The sequence below is a fragment of the Apus apus genome, chromosome 14, assembly GCF_020740795.1.
Source record: "Apus apus isolate bApuApu2 chromosome 14, bApuApu2.pri.cur, whole genome shotgun sequence".
Taxonomy (NCBI): domain Eukaryota; kingdom Metazoa; phylum Chordata; class Aves; order Apodiformes; family Apodidae; genus Apus; species Apus apus.
Window position 1 is genome coordinate 4,187,683 of NC_067295.1, and position 19,826 is coordinate 4,207,508.

General features: G+C 40.5%; 1 protein-coding gene across 2 annotated transcripts in view; it reads right to left on the reverse strand.

Moving 5' to 3' along the window:
- Window positions 1-19,826, reverse strand: part of SDK1 (sidekick cell adhesion molecule 1) — a 393,582-nt gene that overhangs the window by 81,827 nt on the left and 291,929 nt on the right. For both annotated transcript variants that reach the window (XM_051632376.1, XM_051632375.1), the window contains exons 20-24: window positions 19,002-19,100; window positions 13,983-14,174; window positions 12,075-12,196; window positions 4,230-4,339; window positions 1,793-1,943 (exon numbers count right to left, since the gene is read on the reverse strand). In XM_051632376.1, the coding sequence (XP_051488336.1) occupies window positions 1,793-1,943; window positions 4,230-4,339; window positions 12,075-12,196; window positions 13,983-14,174; window positions 19,002-19,100 (674 nt within the window). The remainder of the gene's footprint in view (window positions 1-1,792; window positions 1,944-4,229; window positions 4,340-12,074; window positions 12,197-13,982; window positions 14,175-19,001; window positions 19,101-19,826) is intronic.

A 19,826-nucleotide genomic window follows, 5' to 3' on the forward strand; every position in this document is an offset into this window, starting at 1 on the left:
CTTTATTTACATTTCGTGATCTCTACGTTTCTGTGTTGCTTGAAATTATCTTGTAATTTTTACCTTCATTTTGAACCAAACAGATATGCTCACAGAACTGTGCCATTGGCTGTGGGTGTATCAACAGAGATGATGTGAATACAATATATTTCAGAGCTTTGTGATTAATTATGGAAATGAATGATAAATTGCTGAAGCATGTGACAAATTCATTTATCATACATTTTTCACTTTTTTTACTGACTCTCTGCCTACTCATTTATCAGCAGAGATTTATTCTAGCATTCTAACTCCCCAAGCAATTTCAGAGATTAAAATATGAAATAATTAGCCTACTTCATAAAGTTTAGAGTTTTTACCCCTTAAAACTAACTACATGATGCCACGGATGGCTGAGATTCAGTTTTGAATCACTGGGAAAGTTTGATACACATTAACATTTCACAGCTTAGAAGACTGTATCCTGCAGGCAAGTGGGGCTAGAAATGTGACCCTTATTCTGTAGGAAGGAAGGATTTCCCAGCTCCCAGGGGGACACAGATTCACCTGCAGGTCTTGAAAAAGAAAAAAAAAAAAAAAAAGAGATTAAACACTTTGAAATACTGACATTTTTAAGCATGAAAAAGGTATGTCAGGTCATTTTTAGCTGTGGCTGTTGCTCCTCCTGAATCCTGCACAGTTTGGCTCATGAAAAGCAGGCTTCCCGGTAGCACAGCAAGGGGACACAATCTTAAAAATATTTTAAAGTCTCTTCAAACAGCCTTGACTTAATTTTGATTGAAGGGATGTAGGTCTGGTTATAATACCAAAGGATTAACAACACTGGCATGTTAGTGACACGGTAAAGTCACGAGTGATTTATGTGGGTCCTATCAAATGAACTGCAATGGCTTTTCTGTGGATACTGAAGTGACACCTTCAAGGCTGATGTTTTCGCCTTTCAAGGCTCAGAATTAAGTGCAGTGCCCCATTGAGAAACTGGAATTATCCTTTCCTGGCAGAAGAAAAACCCTCTCGTTTCTAGCCTGGTTTTGACTTCCAGCCATAATGAGTTTATGCATGGAAAAGCTAACATTTGGCCAAAAGAAAACCTGTGCTTCATCAACTTCACACTGCAGTAACCCCAGTGGAAAATCCTGCCTAATAGGGGAGAAGAAAAACCATTCTGGAGCAGGTTAATTGCCAAGTAAATCCCAGTGTGGTAACTCTATGGGTAACTGAGACAGTCTAAGGGGCACAACAATGTCATCACTCACTGCATCTTCACAATTAATAATTTCTTTCTATGTTTTATCACTTAACTCCACACCCTTTCACATAAATATAATCTTCCTACAGGAGTGTAACAGGCAAACTTTGAACCACAGCTGTTCACTGCCTGCAGGACCATTGCCAAGGGCCAGTGTGCCCCTTCTGGGCACTGTTTGCGGCAAACAACTGAGCCCCAGGAAAAGGCAAATTGGCTCAAGTATTATATTCCTGATCCACATGTTGACCCAGACTGTGGAACTAGAGAGTGTCAAAAGCCAAGGTTTTACACACAGGCATATATTCCCCTGATGAAGTGGCAGAAGTAGTGGCAGCAGGCAATTCAAGTGATTAATAAGGCACTTAAGGTAAGTCTCAGATTTCCGACTATTCTGCAAAAGGAAATAATTTTGCTGTTATTCCTTCTGCTGAACGCAAGGAAAAGACATTCCTGAGTGCTGGTCTGACCCCCTGGGGAAGGAGCCACATCCCAAGCACCAGCACCTGGCTCCCTTTCCCTCCCGGTCCCTCCTTGTGTGCTCACCACCCATCGCAGCCACAGGCTGGTCTCACTGGCCGTGCGCACGGTGACGCTGCCGGGGGCCACGTCCGGAGGAGCCTGCAGGGTCTGGATGACACGGGAGGGGGGGCTGAAAGGGCTGGGACCCACCACATTCACCTGCCTCATCCGGAACCTAGAGCAGAGGAAAGATGCAGTGCACATTGGAACACTTCAGTGAATGGTCCTTTTCTGCCCAGACCAGGAAAAAAAGGTGGAAAAATACCAGTTAGGTCCTTCTAAATGTTCTGCAAAGGTTGCCTTTGTATTCGCTGCTGAATGCTTTATGGTAACAGTTTTCAGATCCTCTCAGGTATTAAAAAAATGAAAATGAGATTAGCTGAGGGTCTATTAGAAACTTAGGTATTTGTGTGAGAAATTTATATTAATTATACCAGGCCTGATGAGCTTAGGCTAGCGGTAAGTGATTTTCTCTTGCCATGCTTGTATAATACATTCAGAAAGGTATTAAAATATCAAACTTTGGATATTCTCATTCCCTGTCAATATAAAAAATATACTAGTGATAACATTTCCCCTCAATTACCGGTTGAAAGAAGCTGATTTATCCCTGTGCTGCATTTTCAGCCTTCCTGCACAAGAAAGATTAAGTTATTTAATATGGATATGCGTCTTTAAAAAAATACCCTGTCTGCTTGAAACCATCTCTTCTACAACAGAAATCCCTATTGGGTCACAAAAGATTTAGAAAAATCTCCCTCTCTTTTTTTTTTTTCCCCTTTCTTTTTTTAAATTTTTTTTTCTTCCAGGAAGCACAGAATAATTAAGACATGCTGTATATTTCAGATACTCTCACCCGTCACAAGCAATTAGAGGTACCCAGAGCTTGCACTGAAATACATGACCTGCTCATTCTGAACATTTAATTTTTGCACCTAATGACTGAGCTTGGAAAAAGGGTGAGTTAGTCAACACAGCAATGTTTATTGATCTGCTCTGATTTCCCTAGAAAACCCATTACAGGAAACACATTAAACAAATGCTGTCCTTGATTTCACTCTCAAACATAGGCAGAGAATCCAGAAAAGAAGCTGGCTGCTAAAGGGGCAGTCTGATAATTATCTCTCATGATATATTTCCTCAGTGGGCAAGGACTAAAGCTGGCTAAAGGACCACAAATCCACTTGGCAACAACTTTTTAGGCTTCAAAAAAATCATACAAAGTTACTCTGGACTGAAAAAAACCCAAAAAACCTCATCTCTGTACATGCATGAGGGAAATAAACCTAGGCAAAATTCAAGTAGCTGCTTTAGTCTGCAGATTCTGATTAAAAAGATAGAGAAGTACTGGAACTGTGAAAAGTGCCAGTGCCAACCAGCATAATTGCACTGTGGGGGGTCCAAGTCTTTCTTATTTTGCATGGACACTGAACACAGAACTCCAGTACAACCTGCACTTTACTATCACCTCTGCCTTTTCAGCCTTAAATATCCACCTTTATGAGAGCAAAAATCTTCTCAACTTGAAGATATTTTTCCTAAACCTTTGCACCAGAAAGCTCTGCTCAAGTTCAAAAGTTTTCAAAGAGCTTTAGTAAAATGTTTAGGTCTTGAGGATGAGATGTAAAACACTTCTGTGGAGAGTTGGTTAGAAATTCAGCATCTTCTAGGAAGAAAATCAGCATATCAGCACTAAGGTAGTTGCAAATTAGATGAGCTTTACTTACTTATACCTATTTCCAGCTTACAACAGCACCTGGGGTAGCTAAAAGGCCCTCCAGACCAAAAAAGTTCCCAGTAGGTTGATTTAACACTTCCCACTGTATCTCCTTGCAACCAGCCTTTACATTAGCAAGCTGCTTCATTAAAGTATTTTTCATCAGGATTGAGGACCTCAGATTCTCAAATCTTGTCTATACTAAAGCAACGCATCACTTGAATTTAATTGATTTAAAAATCAATCTCCTTTAACTGGGTTGTACCCATAAACCAGATTCACTTCAATCAATTTAAACATTGCATATATCTATTAAGCCTAACTTGGTAAATTCTTACAAACAAAGGTTTCATCTAACTGATGTTACCAAATTAAGTGAAGTCAATAAAACGATGTTTCAACTGATGTAAATATGTAATTACAAATTTGCATCAGTTTAACTACAATTGATTTGTCACTGGTGCACCCTTTAGATGAGGGAAGTCACAGGGTATCAGTTACTCTTAAAAGCATTTCACTCTGCAACTGGATTTCCTTTTTAATATCTTGATCTCTATTGTATGTAAATTACAATTAACAATATCAGACATGTCATCTTAAGTATAAACTATGAAAACCACCAACTTTTCCGCTTTGTTCAGATCATAAAACACAGCCAGCTGTTTCTGATTAGGAAAGCTTTTCCATGCTGCTATTTACTCTTTATTTTTTTGCATGCTGCAGCTAATTACCTGCTGTTCTTACCTGTAATGAGTGTAAGGAGTAAGGTGTGGTACCTCCAGCATCTGAGCATCGGGTTCATTCTCTACCACACGAAGACTCACCCATTCTTCTTCATCACCCAGTACACCAACCTGTACATGTGAAGTAAAAAGGAATATGAAGGAGACTACATATATATGTATATATTTAAAGAATTACATGTAACACCTCTTTTTCAATGTGTGTCATCACTGCAGTGGAACGACAAGTGCTTTTAAACACATATTATTCAGTTAATATTTTTATATGACAAAGAACTAGTTACCAGTAAAGGGACAAGCCAGCCAAGTTCCCTTGTACCTGCTGGGACTTCACTGGGATTCTCTGGTAAGATCTATTCCAGAAAAACACCACAAGAGCACTAATAGCCTGTTCTATCTTGCTGCCAAAATACAAAAGTATCAAGCAATAAAGTAACAAAACAAAAAACAGCCTTTATAATAACTCACAGGAACATATGGACATATCAAGGAAGTCCCAATGGAGGCAAAATGAAGAAATGAAGACAGAAACAAGAAAAAAGTCAAAGAACAAAAGTGTTTTAACCTCATCTGCTGCTCTCCACTTAGACTGGACCTTTCCATGAGCAATCTTTGCATTAATTAATCACAACACTTTGCCTAACATAGTCCCTCAGTGTTAGAAGGGACAAAACAGTGAAGAGGACTGAGAGTATTACTTGCAGCTTTCTGGAGATAAAATACAGCAGCATGAGTAAGCGGGGGTGGGTATGTAAGAGCCAGAGTAGGAGTATGGAGAAGGAGACAGAAGAGAGGTGGCTGATGGCTGAGCTTCCCTTTGGAGCCCCACAAGTGCTGAAGGACAGTGGATCTTAGGCAAGACTCAATGGTTCAATTCCAGTGCACATTTACACTGGTGTTCCACCCTATCACAAAGGGCAGCACCCACAGCCCCATTCCCTCCCCCTGCCCTGGTACCCACAGTCATGGGCTCAGAGGTACCTGCAGGTACACAAGCAGCATTTCCCCTGTGTGTCTCTTTACAGACTTAATATCCTTGAAGATGCCTAATCCTTTTTTAACCTTCTGACACTATCTACTTCCACAGACTGGTGTGGCAACAAATTCCAGAGGCTCACAACCCACTGTGTAAAGAGCTATTTCCTTTAATCTTTTTTAAACAGATCCCTTACGAGTTCTGTGTACTAGTTACAGCCATAGACACTGTCAAAGCACTTGGCAGGCAATGGAGCCCAAAGTATCAAACATACCCCAAGTACTTCAAATAGAAAATTAGGTTTTATTCACTCTTTCCCAACCCCCCTTCAGGAGAAGCAGTCTGATTTATTTATAGATGTTTTAGTTCTTTCCTCATCCAGGACTTGATGTGCTGCATATTTATGTTTGTGCATAAAGAAATGACACAAGGAAAATTAGGCCAAAGAAATAAGTTCTGCATTGCACTGTGAAAAGAAGCCTCTGTCCTAGCAGCGATGGAGAGATGTGGTTGCACAAGTCTTGATGGTTATCAAGGACATGGCCACATACCAAATAACCCATAAAACAGATGTCTGTGCAGATGATGGGCCCTTAAAAATTCCCAGTCCTGACTGAGCTCCATAAATTTTAGTAAAGTCCATGAATGCAGAAGCTTAGAGGAAGCAAGTAGAGACAGGCCTGCATGGTGAGACTGAACAGCCTTAAACTGAACGTGGAGATCAAAGGTATGATAAAGGGAATTATAAAAAAAACAACAAACAACAACAAAAAAGCTACATGGACAAAGAAAGAAGGAAAGGGTTGATTTCAGTCAAGAAAACAAAGAACCTTTTTTTAACTAAAAGGGGTTTTAATTTAAACTGTAGAAAATCTAGAGTAAAGGGTTATTTTTGCAAAACTCCTTGCTCTTAACAGCATCACCTCAAAGTGCTGCAGTAATTGTGTAGCAACAATCCACAGTGCATTGGAGGCTGAAAATATTCTCCAGTAGTGAGTTAGTTATCTTTTTTTATTCTAAGACAAGAGCTTAAAAAAAAATCTTTCCCATCTTCTTGCATAGCAAAAAAAAAACCCCAAAACAACCACAGACTTCAGTGGTTTTACGGCAGCCAGCAGGTCATTAATACACATTAAGGACCACATGGCTCAGAGCCAGAGGCCCACAGGGCTGTCAACAATGGACATTCACTCAAGCTTGAGAGGTATCCAAAAATCCCCCACCCATTTTGCTGCTAGACATTTCCCAGCTGGATGCAAAGGGGGATATTTTAAAGACCTTTTACTGATTAAGAAGAAGCAAAAGTTTCTGTGTTTCCAGGACTATGACAAGCCCCTCGAAAGCGAACTTTTGGGAACTAACTCAAAGGGTTACATCTTTTACTGAAATCAGCAGTACATTCTAAGAGAGCACTGTCTGTGTGGGGAGTATTTCCACAGAAAGATGTTTGAAGGGTGAACATCAGCAAGGTAGCTTGGTGAACAGCCTGGGGACTTCTTCGTGAGATCTGACTGGTGTGACCAAGCAATTCTAGGTCAATGTTACTCAAAACAGGTTTCATTTATTTAGTAATAACTTCAGAAACGAGTCTTGGAAGTGAACCTTCAGTGATGGACTTCTATATTTTTAACTTCTGCAAGATTTATAGTAGATTCCATGGTTTCAAGCTCTTGAAAGAAAAAGAAATTATTTTTGCTGGAACACTCTGATGTCAGATCAGAGGAAACGTGTTAGTTTCAAGAACCAGAGTACAAAGGGACTCCCATGAAGCAAGAAGAACCATGGGCAGTGGTAAGGATAAAAGAGTAATTTAGGGGGCAAGAGACTCCACTATGAGCTGCTCTGCATAAAATAAAGTTAATTTAGAGGCTGCTTGCTTGTAGTTGCTTTATGAATAACAGTGTATGCAGCTTTCAGAAAAGGGTAATGTGTGTTGACAGATGCACACACATTCATGTGTGCTTTGTTTTAGGAGGCAGATGAGAACATCAACTGCTTTTCTGTTCCTGTTGGCATAAAAACTCCTTTAAGAAATGCACTCTGTATCTTAACAGGTCTCTGTACAATAGGGACACAAGCCCCAGGACTGCCACAATAAAACCACCTATGTCCACCAAGGCACTTCATATAATTCTCAGTAACAATCAGGCATCACAAATTCACACACATTCATTCCCATCTCTCAGCTGTTCCCAAGGCATTACATTAAATAAAAGGCCATATTCATTTATTATTAGAGAAATCAGACAGTATAAAACAATATTAGAAGTCATTTCAGAACCTTTGCTTCTCTGTGCATTAGTTTCTCCACTTCTAAAAGGGAAAATATTACCTATTTTATAAAGTGAGTTAACATTTTCTGATGGAATACACTATATGAGCAGAGCTGCAGAATTTTAACTTAAAAGGAACAAAAAATAATTAAAATTTGGAATGAAAAAATAACTTGCTGCAATATTTTGCATAAGATAGTAATGATTCAAAAATGCTGAGCAGTTACAAAGGACTAACTCCAGGAAAGGAAAACACAATATTTCTGCACATTAGAGAGCTACAGAGCTACCCTGTGTTCTACTATAGTTCAAGATATGTCAGAGTTTTCATTATAGAGGTCCATAACTCACACATTTGAAATCGCTTTGGGAGAAATCCAGTTCACAGGATGTCAGCCTGGGTGCAATTCTTTTTCTTACAAAAACCTGAAATCGATTCAGCTATTTTTGATTTAAAGATTGGCAAAGGTATAAAATTGTCAGAGTTGCAGACGCTTTATTTACCAGCTCCAAAGGAAAAACAACACCAAGAGAATCACCTTGTCCAAGGGCTGAATCCTATCCAGGTCATTCACTGACTTAACCCACAAAACCAGATAAATTCACTGTTAAAGTAAAAACAGCTTTCCCAGAGAAATTCATGGTTATAGTTACATCTTTCCCAGCTCACAGCTTTACAAGTGAATGCAGTTACAACACTTTAAAGGTTTTACTGCTTTGAAACTCTTCCCTCTCACCATGATATTCCTACAAAAACTCTCTAAAAACAACAGAAAGGTTTCAAACAAAAATTCTATTAGCCCACATACTCATGGCTCCATGACTCACAACACCTCTTCATAAGTTGCCTTCAGCCATTCCACAGCTCTTCTGCTGTCTGCACAATAACATTAATCACCAGGAAACCACACCAAACTCAGCAGAATTTAGCCCAGCTTCTCTAATCAGCCACTGGAAAGCTTGATGCTGGGGACTCAGCTCCTAAGGCTCATGATTATGTCAGGTATGTGCTTCTCCTGACAAAACCCTGGGAAAGATAAGCTGAAACTGGATTGCAGCACATAGAGAGTGCAAACACGAAACCACGTGAAAAACAGCAGGGATTCAGTGCCATTCTTGGTTCCAAATTGCAAGAAAACAATATCTGCACTCTAAAGTATCTATTAAAAAGAATATCTGCACTCTAACTGCATCTGAGAGTACAGGATGGTTGGAAGGAGTTACTGGAACTCTTTGGAGATAAACATGTTAATTGTGTGTGCCAGTGCTGCAAGACAGCTACTGTTGGTCTCTCTGAACAAGTGTCAGCAGAACCTTTACATTACATTAGACACTCTTCACTTTATATTATAATGTATGTAGTTGAAAACAAATGTCTTAGAAATATATTTTAAATTGCATTGCTGCTTTTGTGTAGTTCTCTGCTTGGAAATCTAGTTTCCTCTTGTGCTATGAGTTTAGATGGAAAAGAAACAGCCTCATGACTCCTTAGAAATCCCTTCAGAAGAGAATGCAGCTTCACACGAAACACAGAAATGGGATTTTCAATGCTTGATATTTCAGTATCAACCCACCCTAAAATCTTCAAGACCTGATTCTCCTCTCATGTTCATTGACATAATTGAGAATTAGTTCCACAGTGGCTCCTGTGAGTTTCCACCTCGGTACAAAAAACAGAAGCCAGGGCCAGATGCACAAAATTTCACGTCAGCTGGAATTCCCAGCTGTGGTTTTCATCCAAATTGTTCATGAAGTATCAGGCTTCAAAAATGGCACTTAGCCAAAATGGAACACTTGGAACGTTTTCTAGGCCTGCCCTTATTAAGGAAGCTTTGTGCCACATCAAGGAACACAGAAGAAAAACATGTTGGTGGCAGCTGGATTGTGTGTGTGAATATAAAATAGTTTGTCTGTAAGGACTCAAACTTTCAGAGTAAAAGGTATCTTCCCAGTATAGATGGAAGAGAAAACACAATATCTAAGGTGTATCCAATGCCAAGCTGTACAAACAGAGGGGGACATAGATGAAGTGCACAACAGTGCCACGTATGTGTTGGTCATGCTTTGTCATGAACCCACCGACAGCAGAAGAACAGCCCAAGGGGAACAGACCTGTGTGGGACACTGACCTAGTTCTCCTCTCATGAGAGATCATGCTGTATAAGGTCTTAGTAAATGGCAACCAATTTTTTCCCCAAGCTATTAGCTGTTTTCAGCTACTCTGCACCTTGTTACAAACTTTCAGAAAGGCCAGCATTCAAAAAAATTGTGAATGGAGATGTAGCTCCTGTACCTGCTTGGACAGACTTTTTGCTCTCTAATTCACCTGATTAATGAAACAGAACACTAGAACATACAGATAAGTGTTTTATAGTGAAATGTGATCCTAATACTCTGCAAGAACACCTGTTTTAAAATCGTAGTATGTAAAACCACACCTTAAGTGGCTTTTAATTTAATGCTAATTTAACACTTAGCAGGGTTATTAAAACCTGTATGTTGGCCAGTGAATGAAAGACCCAGAAGGAAAAAATCCTCCCTATATTTCTGTTTTGAAAACACTGTTGCAGGTTGGGTATAACCAGTGCCCTTCAATCTAACAGAGTTCTGAGGAGCAATTGTGGTTGTCTATGCTAAAATACAGATGTTGCAGCAGTAGGTTGCATCCCAGCACAGACAGATCCCTTCTTAGAACACACTACATGAAAGGCATCCGTGAACAGCAGGGTGTCACTGGCAGCTGGTTTGTGTCTTTGAAAGGTAGGCTGGAAACAATCTGTGAAGTCCTGAGGGCAGGTCCATGGTAAAGTAGATCCAAGTCAGGATGGAGGCATTCTTGCCTTCATCTCTGCTCCCACTCCCATGTTCTCATCCTCTCCCTTGAAATGGTGTTCTCCTGGTCACACAGCCTGTGCAGAGGGTTGATCTGTCTGAATCTCATTTGTTCTTGGCTGGATCAAGTCTCATAGCAGCCCTGGGTAAGACCATGTCAGGACTAAGAAAGTCTTGGTAAGGGTGATGGGCATGAGGAGAGGGAGAAGGACAATGGGAGCTCTGGTTTAGGTGGGCTATAAGGTGCTATGCAATTGCACTTAAAAAAAGAGAGTTTGATGGGAGTGCTGGCAGAAAGGAACTGTGAAGAAAGGCTTAAATGCAGCTGTCATCCTGGAAACAGGATTTGCTCTATCCTTAAGGGGTCATCAATTTCTCTGTGTACCTGAAAAAATTAAATTCACTTAGACCAACATTTCTTGTTGTGCCAAAGCTAAAGAGGGAGGTGTGATGCAGAAGTTTGCAGAGTAGCTGTGGTGAAAAGAACTGCCCAGACTCTGCAGGGGCTTTGGCTGAGCTCCTTTCCCAGATGGATCAAATATTCCTGGATCCAGGATTTATCAGAACCACTATTCTCTTGCCCTTTCAAGCAACGCATGGGACGTTGATGGGGGTTTGTGAACAAGAGAGATCCTCCCTTCCTTCCCTGCTCACCAAGACTCCTTCAACCACTATTTGTACCCAGGGCTCTCAAGGATGCAGACGAACTTCATGGTAATTATCAATGCAGTTTTAAAGCATTCAGATTTATTTCACTTCAGTGGCATTCAGCATCTCACAGAATTAACAAATTCCCAGCAATATCAATGTGGTCCTCCAGCACAAAAACTACTTCTCAGAATGTGCCAAGCCACCATATTATAGGATTTCAGTGTTTAATTCTGTAATATGCAATAATGTGTATGTAAACAGTATAAAATATATCAACTTGTTCACAACAATCTCATCATCAAGTGAAGTGGTTGTATCAACATGTCTAAGTGACAGAGATTTAAGAAGTCCACATTTGGTCTTAAAAACATATTATATTATTTATAAAGATCTGTGGGTGGAAAGGAAGATGCAAAGCTCATCTGTCAGGAGAACAAATCAGGAATATATAACTCCTCCAAGACATAATGACAGCAGAGAGAGGGATATTGTTTAAAGCTAATGAAGAAGAGAATTCATCCTACTCATATCCAGAGGCCTGGGTAGAAAACCACAGTATATTCCATTACAAGATAGAACGAATACACACAGTCTCATTAGTAATGGTATCTGTAGTGTTCAGTGCAATTCTTCCTATACTTCTGACTCTACGAGATAATACTTCCAGATTCACTTTTGGTTGGAAAATACACTAAAAGAATCTAGACACAGGTTTTAAGCCCTTTTTAAAATAAATGGCTGGGCTTAAGCTCTGTTCTATGTGTTATTTTCAATGCATCTGCTCATCTGGTGTTCTTCCAAACGTGCTTTACAAAAATCCAAGTGACTTATTTCAAGGATAAGCATTCTCACTTGTATGTATATTATATGATATTTCTCTTTTTGTTCCTGTGAGCAGAAGTTACAGGATTCACGTGACCCTTTCCTCAGTGGCCACAGCACAGACATTCCTTAGCTAAGCCTCCAGGACCCCCTGAACAGCTACCACCAGGCCACTTACTGAAAAGTTTTGACCCAAAGTTAAACAAAAACTGTAATCCAAAGAGACGTTCACCATTTAGACCCTTTTTAAGCCCTCAGAGAGTTCCTTACAAGCTTTTTGTCAGGCACATACCTGACCTTCCACTATCCACTTGGAGATGGAGGTTTTGCCATCATACCCCGGCCGGAATTGAAGGGTGGCAGAGCGAGGGCTGATGTTGGAGATCACCAGGTTGGATGGAGCACCTGGAAGTTCTGAAGAAACAGAAATGCAAATGAGTGGTGGAAATGCTCTGTATCTAGGGTCCAGCCACACGGGCTGATATTTGATGTTTCAGCATGTAAAACACCTTGGTAACAATTATAACAGAACAAAGAGCCATGCTTTTTCTTTCTCCCTTTTGGCAGAGGATTCCGTGCAATGTTACTTTTTCTGCTGCTCTGAGAATACACTGCATTTTTACAAATCAAAAGAGAAAAGAAAGAGCTCATCTACAGCTATTACATTAGAAAAGTTGCACAACAGACAAAGCATGGTGGCTCAGGGGGGAAGGTACTTCCCAGCTTCAGATCTGCCAGTCTCCTGTCAAGTCACCCAATTCCACTGTACTTCTTCTCCAGAATTAAGTGACAATATTTTTTTACATCTTACAGTACATACAGCTTCAATTTATTAGCAAGAGAAAAAGCCTCAAATTTTGGGGGAGCACATGGAGAAGCTTTTGTGATTCTTCCACTGAGCTAAAATAGACGGGTTTGAAAGGGTGTTTCTAATGCCTAAGTAAAGCAGATGGATTTAAAAAAAAAGTCTGTTGGAAATAAATAGGGTGACCTTCTACAAGGAAAATTCTGCAGCCCAAATCAGTTCTTTGCCTCAAGCTTATGGTGGCATTTACATTTTTAATATTATCTGAATTATCAACAAAAGCAAGCCCAGGAAAGAGATTAAATATGGATTTTTTTAAGAATAAATTCCCATAGGTACCTGCATTCCTAAGTAATGGAAATTATTATAATGAGTAATCATTCATAATGTTGTAATATGTACAAATGTAACAAGCAAAAAATGGGCAGCTTTTGGGCATAAATTTCAAATATGCACAAATACACAGTATTTCTTGATTCTTCCTTCACGTTTGTGGGAAGTACAATCGATGAACTAAACCCTGACCAAGTAGGATAATGCTGTTATTTGGTTAACAACAGGGAGCATGGCATTGATCTAGTCTGCAGCTTGTCACAATTACCTGTGATTAGGGAAAAGAAAAGCAACCAACCTTCAAGACATACAGAAATGTTTAAAAGTACCGGAAAAGGGAAAAAAACTGGGTTACCATCAGTGATATACACTAACTGCTCCACTTTGGAAAATTCTACCTGTCTAACCTAAAAAATTCACTGACACTCTTTGAGGTAAGAACTGGCTTTTTAGTCTGCTTTCTATACTGCATGAGTGTGAGTGCAGAATTTAAAAAAAAAATCAAAAGAATAAAAAAAGGCTGAATTTACAGGTGCCTGAATGGTAACTCAGACAATGCAGTATAGGATTGTCCCCTCCCAAACCTTTCTCAAGCCACACATCCCAAATCTTGTAAATAAGATTATAGTTCATGATACAAGTGTCCTTTCATAGGTAACATGAGCTATACTATCTATAGAAGGAAAAATCTTTCCCTTATAACATCATCCAAACTCCATTTTTTTTCCTCAAAGAAATACTTTTTGAATTGACACAGGTTTTATTCTTATGTTATTTGTAAATGTCAAGAGATTCTGTATTGGAGCCACTTTATTACTTTATCCATTCCTTCTGCCATCAACCTTTTTTTTTATGTGTTCAGCAGCTTTGGCTTTCTGGTGGTTTCAAATTGTGTCTTCATGCCGACATTTTAATCTGCTTTAAAAATGAGATTTAAATTGCGTAGCAAATAATTCCACTGCTTTATAAATAAAGTACTGAACAGAAGTAATCTGTGATCTTGGGAAGACAGAAACATGAATCATTAGCACGTTTTAATTTGTTTCATGCAGTTTTACCAACCTGGGGGCACGCCAGAAGAGATGGTGGAGGACGTGACCCAGCCGCTCCCTTTGGCCGTCACGGCTGCCACCTCGATGGTGTAGGTGGTGAGAGATGACAGCCCCGTGATCTTGTACTCCAGGGTGGTGTTGGGCAGCGTGCGGGCAAGAAGAGATTCATTCCTGCCATACACCTCCCAGGAGATCTGGTAGCCTGAAAACAAAATTACACAGCAGTCAGGGGGCTGGAGCAGTAGCGGGGTCGAATTTTTCTTCTAATGCACATCGAAGCAGTCACCCAGAGACTGGAAAATTCCTGCTTCTGCAAGGTTTGCTTGTGGCCAGTGGTGGCATGACTTAGATTTATAAGCAGAAAATAAAAGGGAAAGTTGAAGTAAACACTGGCTAAAATGCCCCAGTATTTTTCTAACATGGTTATTTTCAACAAGCAATTGATGTAGGTTCCCCATGGGTGATCATCTGCCCATCAGATTAGAGATGGGGGAGGACATGGTGTCTCAACAGTCTGTCTCTTTTCTACAGCTCCACAGTGCTTGCCCTGAAATGGCTAGCAAACCTGGGGATAATCTCACAGAAGGGTGGATTTCATTTTGTGAGCTCTATGAAGCAAATAAGAAGAAACACTGGGAAATACAACATCTTTTCACAAGCTAGAATACAGAATTAAAAAAAAAATCTGTATGCACCTAGTGGGGCTCCTCCCTTTCCAGGCTGAAGTAACCTTCACTGCTGTCTATCTAGAAATACTTACAAATCTGACAATAACAATCAGGCAGGAACATTGTGGGAATCTTCTAGGAACTGAAAAACCTCTACTCCCCACTGCTTGTTCCTTGCACAAATCCTTTAGCAGGGTGAATCATTATCCTTTCTTTCAAAACCATGGTGCAGCCAATGTATTGTCCAAAACTGCACTCACTCTGACCTCCATATTATTCCTCTATCATAACCAGGCTTTCCTTTTTATCACTTTTATAACCATTTGCCTTCCACGAACTTTTGAAACTTTCTACTGTCTGATTTGCTCAATTTTTCCTCCAAATCTGCTTGTCCTCCTCCTGCCCAGTCCCACTTTGTTCTCCTTTGAACCCATTTAAACCTTACAGTACCAGTCTCCAGAGAACGTGTCTGAAAAGTTTGCTTGATTGCAGCTTGCTTTGTGATTTGACTCAGGGGGGAAAAAAATACACGTAGCTCTTGAATGCCTGTGAAATGGAAGTGAGTGAAAAGGACTAACAGAAAGGAACCCCACTGAGTGAACCATGCATGAAGCAAGCTGGCTAGAGAAACTCCCTGGGCTCCCATTCCCTTCAGCTCAGATGAGGAATTCAGACCAGCTGAGGGGCTTGAGAGTTTTTTTACCATATTTTTTTAATATGATGAGCTGATTAACATATACAAGTTGATGTAACAAATTACCTTATGGTGGTAATCAACAGGGAAACATCATCTCATGAATTAAAAACATGGTGAGACAAAATAATTCTGCGAGAGTTTGAGAGGTGTGAGATGTTATCCTTCCTCCAGTGCTCGCTGCCATCACTGACAGAGATTCAAGTTTAGTTATTTTTTGCATGGAAACGGGCTCAGAGTACTCACACAGTCACTAATTATGTTTCAGGTGAGGGGACAGTGATAAAGAGAGGAGATCCAACAATTCCAGCTACACCACAAGAGCTTGTCTGACCACGTACTACCTAGGGGAAAGGGAAGAAGCTGCTCATCTAGGACTAGTTTTAACTGAATTTATTCCCATTTAAAAGATGGGATGTTTTATTCAGTAATTTACCAGTATCTCAGGGACACAGTGGTGTTTTGGTGCTCTCTGGAAAGGCTTGAGAATCATTTACCAGGGATCAGAAGTTATGTAGTACAGGCAAGATTATCACCTGGATGAAGATTTTCCCAAAATGTAGGAACTCTGCTGCCTTTATCAACAGAGGTCAACCATAAAGGTGAGGGGTGACTGTCCACTCAGTTGACGCTCAGGGAAGAGGCACGAAGGAGTTGCAAACAGAACAATTATCACAAATACCCCTTTCTTCCAAAAGCTGTGGGTGCTACATTTGCTCTGGACAGGGCAAGGTGGAAAATGGAGAAAGAATTGGAGGAAGGTGCATTTGTGCCTCTCCCCACTTTAAAACACAGGACACCAAACTGGCAGCTGTGTCCCCAGCCAGCAGCACATCCCTGTGCAGCCTTGGGTGGAACAGAGGCTGTTCTGTGGCTCACGTGTCTGCCCAGGAGCTTTGGCAGACCCTGCCATGCCTGCTCTGAACCCTCCACATGGGATGGCAGAGGGAATCAAGGAGCAGCACCTCAGAACAAAACGGGTAGCTCAAAGCAGTAAATAAGCTAAACAGAGGACTTTTAATGTTCCCTCTATCCATTTAGTACTTGCAAACAACAGAAAGTTTCATCCACCATGCACCAGGCAGTTTAAGTGATTGAGATATCTTCTCTCCCATCTAGATAAGCTTTGGATCTACATCAAACATTGGTGATTATTCTTTGAACATTTTATGTTTTCTCCCTCGTGAGCTTTCCTGGCCAATAGGCACTTAGTCTCTATGTATTTATATCCTGAAGAAAAAAAAACAGAGTTCACATGCAAGTTGAAGCCAAGGCAAAAAAGGCAGCATTTACTGCTGGATATTTTGGTTCCAAAAGTATAGTTAAACTCCAGTCATACAAAAAAAAAAAAAAAAAAAGCAAACAGGAGACACATATGTACAAACTGAGCAGCCAGAAAACCAAATGTAATCATGCATAGCAAAAACAGACAAAAAAAAACACTGAAGGAAAAGAAGAACATTCCCTGTACCCCCAGGTAGCACTTAAGCCAAATGACTGACAGATGGGCAGAACTGTAGGCCATGTGGTTGGTAAAAAGGCATTTTCTGTTTTGCAGACATGATGACTGCTAGGAGTGTGCACAGGGGGGCCCAGCCTGCCTGGGCTGACAGGGTTTCCTCTGGCTTCAGTGGGACAACAGAAAAGGTGCCCCGAGCTTCCCGTGTGCTTGGGCACAGCAACATCTCCACAAAATGCTGCCTAAAGGGAACTAAGGTGCAGAGGAGTTTTGGAAATCATTTTCTGTTGATCTGGAGTAAATTCTCTACAAGAGAGCAGTACACCCAATCACAAACTGTCCGTCTGCATCCAGGTCCTCATAAATCAATGTTTACTGAGAGAACGAGGAAGATACTGAGATTTACAGCAAGAGTAATGGGCAATTTCCCAGTGCAGGCTGGCTGCTGGGCACCATCCGCCCTGCTTTCCTCCTCTCAGCTCTGATGCACAGAACAAGAAGGTCCAGTAAAGATATCAGTGAACAGAAATGATGAATAATTGCCTCCCTAAGCACTCAGATCTCTGAGGAGCCCTCTATAAACCTTTGAGGTACTCAGAGCATGAACAATTTTGCTGTTCTAGCCCAAATGCAATTTGCATCATTAAGAACATCTCTTTTTCCTTATAAACTTTGCTGAGCATTTTTACACTGCTGTTCCCTCATGAACAATAGAGTTTCTTGAGTGAATTCTTTCTGAAACAATTTGCCCCAAACATGGCATGGTCCATCATCGTGTTCCACCAGGATTCAACTTATTCTGGGAGGACCCAGCTTGTTCCCAGCAAAAGCAGTTGTGCAACACGAAACCCAGTGCTGCTAATTTGTGCTTAATGAATATTACATCGTCTTACTTAGATACCAAGATGTGGATTTAGGTTCCTAAATTTAAGCACTCAGGCTTGAAGGCTTTGGCCATCCTCACTGGATCAATACCCCTCTGTTTTCAGAAGTCATTAGTTTCTGTTCTCGAACCACTTAATCAAAGCATGTTTCAGGAAGATTACTTGGGTGGAAAGGCTGAAGATGATCTGCATGAAGACTCCACATGTACTATAAACAGCATAGAAGCCACATGTGCAGTGGTGCATGTAACAGAAACACAGAGAAAACAGTGACAAAAGCAAGGCCTATCAAAATAATTAGACCTGTCAAAATTAAAAAGCTTCAGAAAATGGGACAACATTTCAATGTTCAGGTGTCAGAAAGTGGTGTGTTATTTTTTTTCTTTTTAAATCCTAAAATGTATTTATTTTTTACAATTTTTAATACAATTTGAAAAAAAAAAATACTATTAAAGTTTCGGTGTCAATGCCCCCAAACCAAAATATTTTGATCCCTGTGAAATTTTCTTCTCCTTTCTCAACTATGGTTTTTATCTCCAGCGTTTTAAAACTGGGGAGTTTTCTTGCACTTCAAATTGAAATCCTTTGTTAAATGGTGTGTGCATCCTGTGCAGCTGTGATAGTTTCCCATCTGAAAATAATATTGCCTCTGTTGATAAGAGCTAGAGTTTTTCTCAACTATTTATAGCTTCCTTTATGAAAAATAATGAAGTTGCTGATGTTGTATCTACATGGGTATACAGTAAATAGATAAATAGCTTGTCAAAAGGCAAGCCCATCAAAAGGAAACAAGAGATCTCTGAACCCTTGTGATGGTTTATAGAAAATTAAGTAATGACATGCAAATCCTGGCACCCAGTCCACAGCCAGACCACTTGATCACAGCTGAAAGATACCACTGATTTCAGGCTTGGGCTTGATTGCAAACCTTAGCAATGCCAATCTGGAGTTTGCAACTGTAAACTCCCTGCAGGATCCCCCAACCCTGGGGGCAAAGGCCAAGCAACGTCTCACAAAGTTGCAGAAATTTAGTCATGCAGGTGGAGGTCGCAGAATATTTAACAACACCAGGGAGACCACGGGGAGCTGATTTCTAATACAAACTGCCTTTTCAGTGACCACAATCATGAGCTGCCAGTAATTGGACCTGCACTTTCTATACCATGCCCTATCTGACATTTCAATTACCCAAAAGAGGAACCAGGAAACCAGGGCTCACAGTAGCCAGTTCTCACTAAATGCATTATTACACAAACATTTTTTCACTGCAATGATACATTCCACCCCACACACACTTAAAAAGAAAGGAGATAGCAGCTGATACCTGTAATGATGCCATTTTTCTCTACAGGTTCTTGCCAGCTGACCTTGAGAGACGTGTCCAGAATCTCAGTGAAGCTCAGGTGTCCCACTGCTCCTGGCTCTGGCAATCAGAAAAGGAAATCTGTTAACAGGAGAACCCCATTTACTTTTGATCTGATTCATGTGGCAAGGTTAGGGCTGAAGAAATAAAACACTGAGCCAGGGCCAAGGGAAGCCTGCTGGAAACATCAGTGAGAACTGCAGGGGAGAGGGGAGAACACAAGGTGTTGAGAAGCACTTTGGCTATCATCATATCAATTCTTTTATCCAGTCATCATCCTAACTGTGCAGAGAACTAAAGAGAGTGGCAGCAGGAGCTTTGCACACAACTTGCACACAACTCTCTGTTCTCTGACTCTCTTCCTGATCTAATCTAATTAGAACAATCAAGCTGGCAATCCTGAAAGTGATTGCATTTGCTGTTTTCCCTCAAGGAGGGTATGTAGTGTTGACCTGTGCTGCTGTGAGTACCTTATTTGGCCTTATCAACACCTTATCTGGGCTGCTCTGACCTTATCTAGTCTGCAGCAACCACACCAGCAAGCCCCTCACCTGGAAAGAGCCTTTTGCCTATGCAAGGTCAAAGCAAGGACAGAGTCACTGAGCTGCTGCTTGGATAGAGTCCCTCAAAACAACTGTAAAAATGTCCAACATAATGGCAACTGTTTTCTGTAAAATGAATACAAGCCTGTGAAACTTTTAAAGGATTTTTATGATGTAGCTCAAGAGCTCTTAAAAATTTCAGCTCCCTAGTGTGCAATGAAAGAGCATAAAATGGAATGACTGT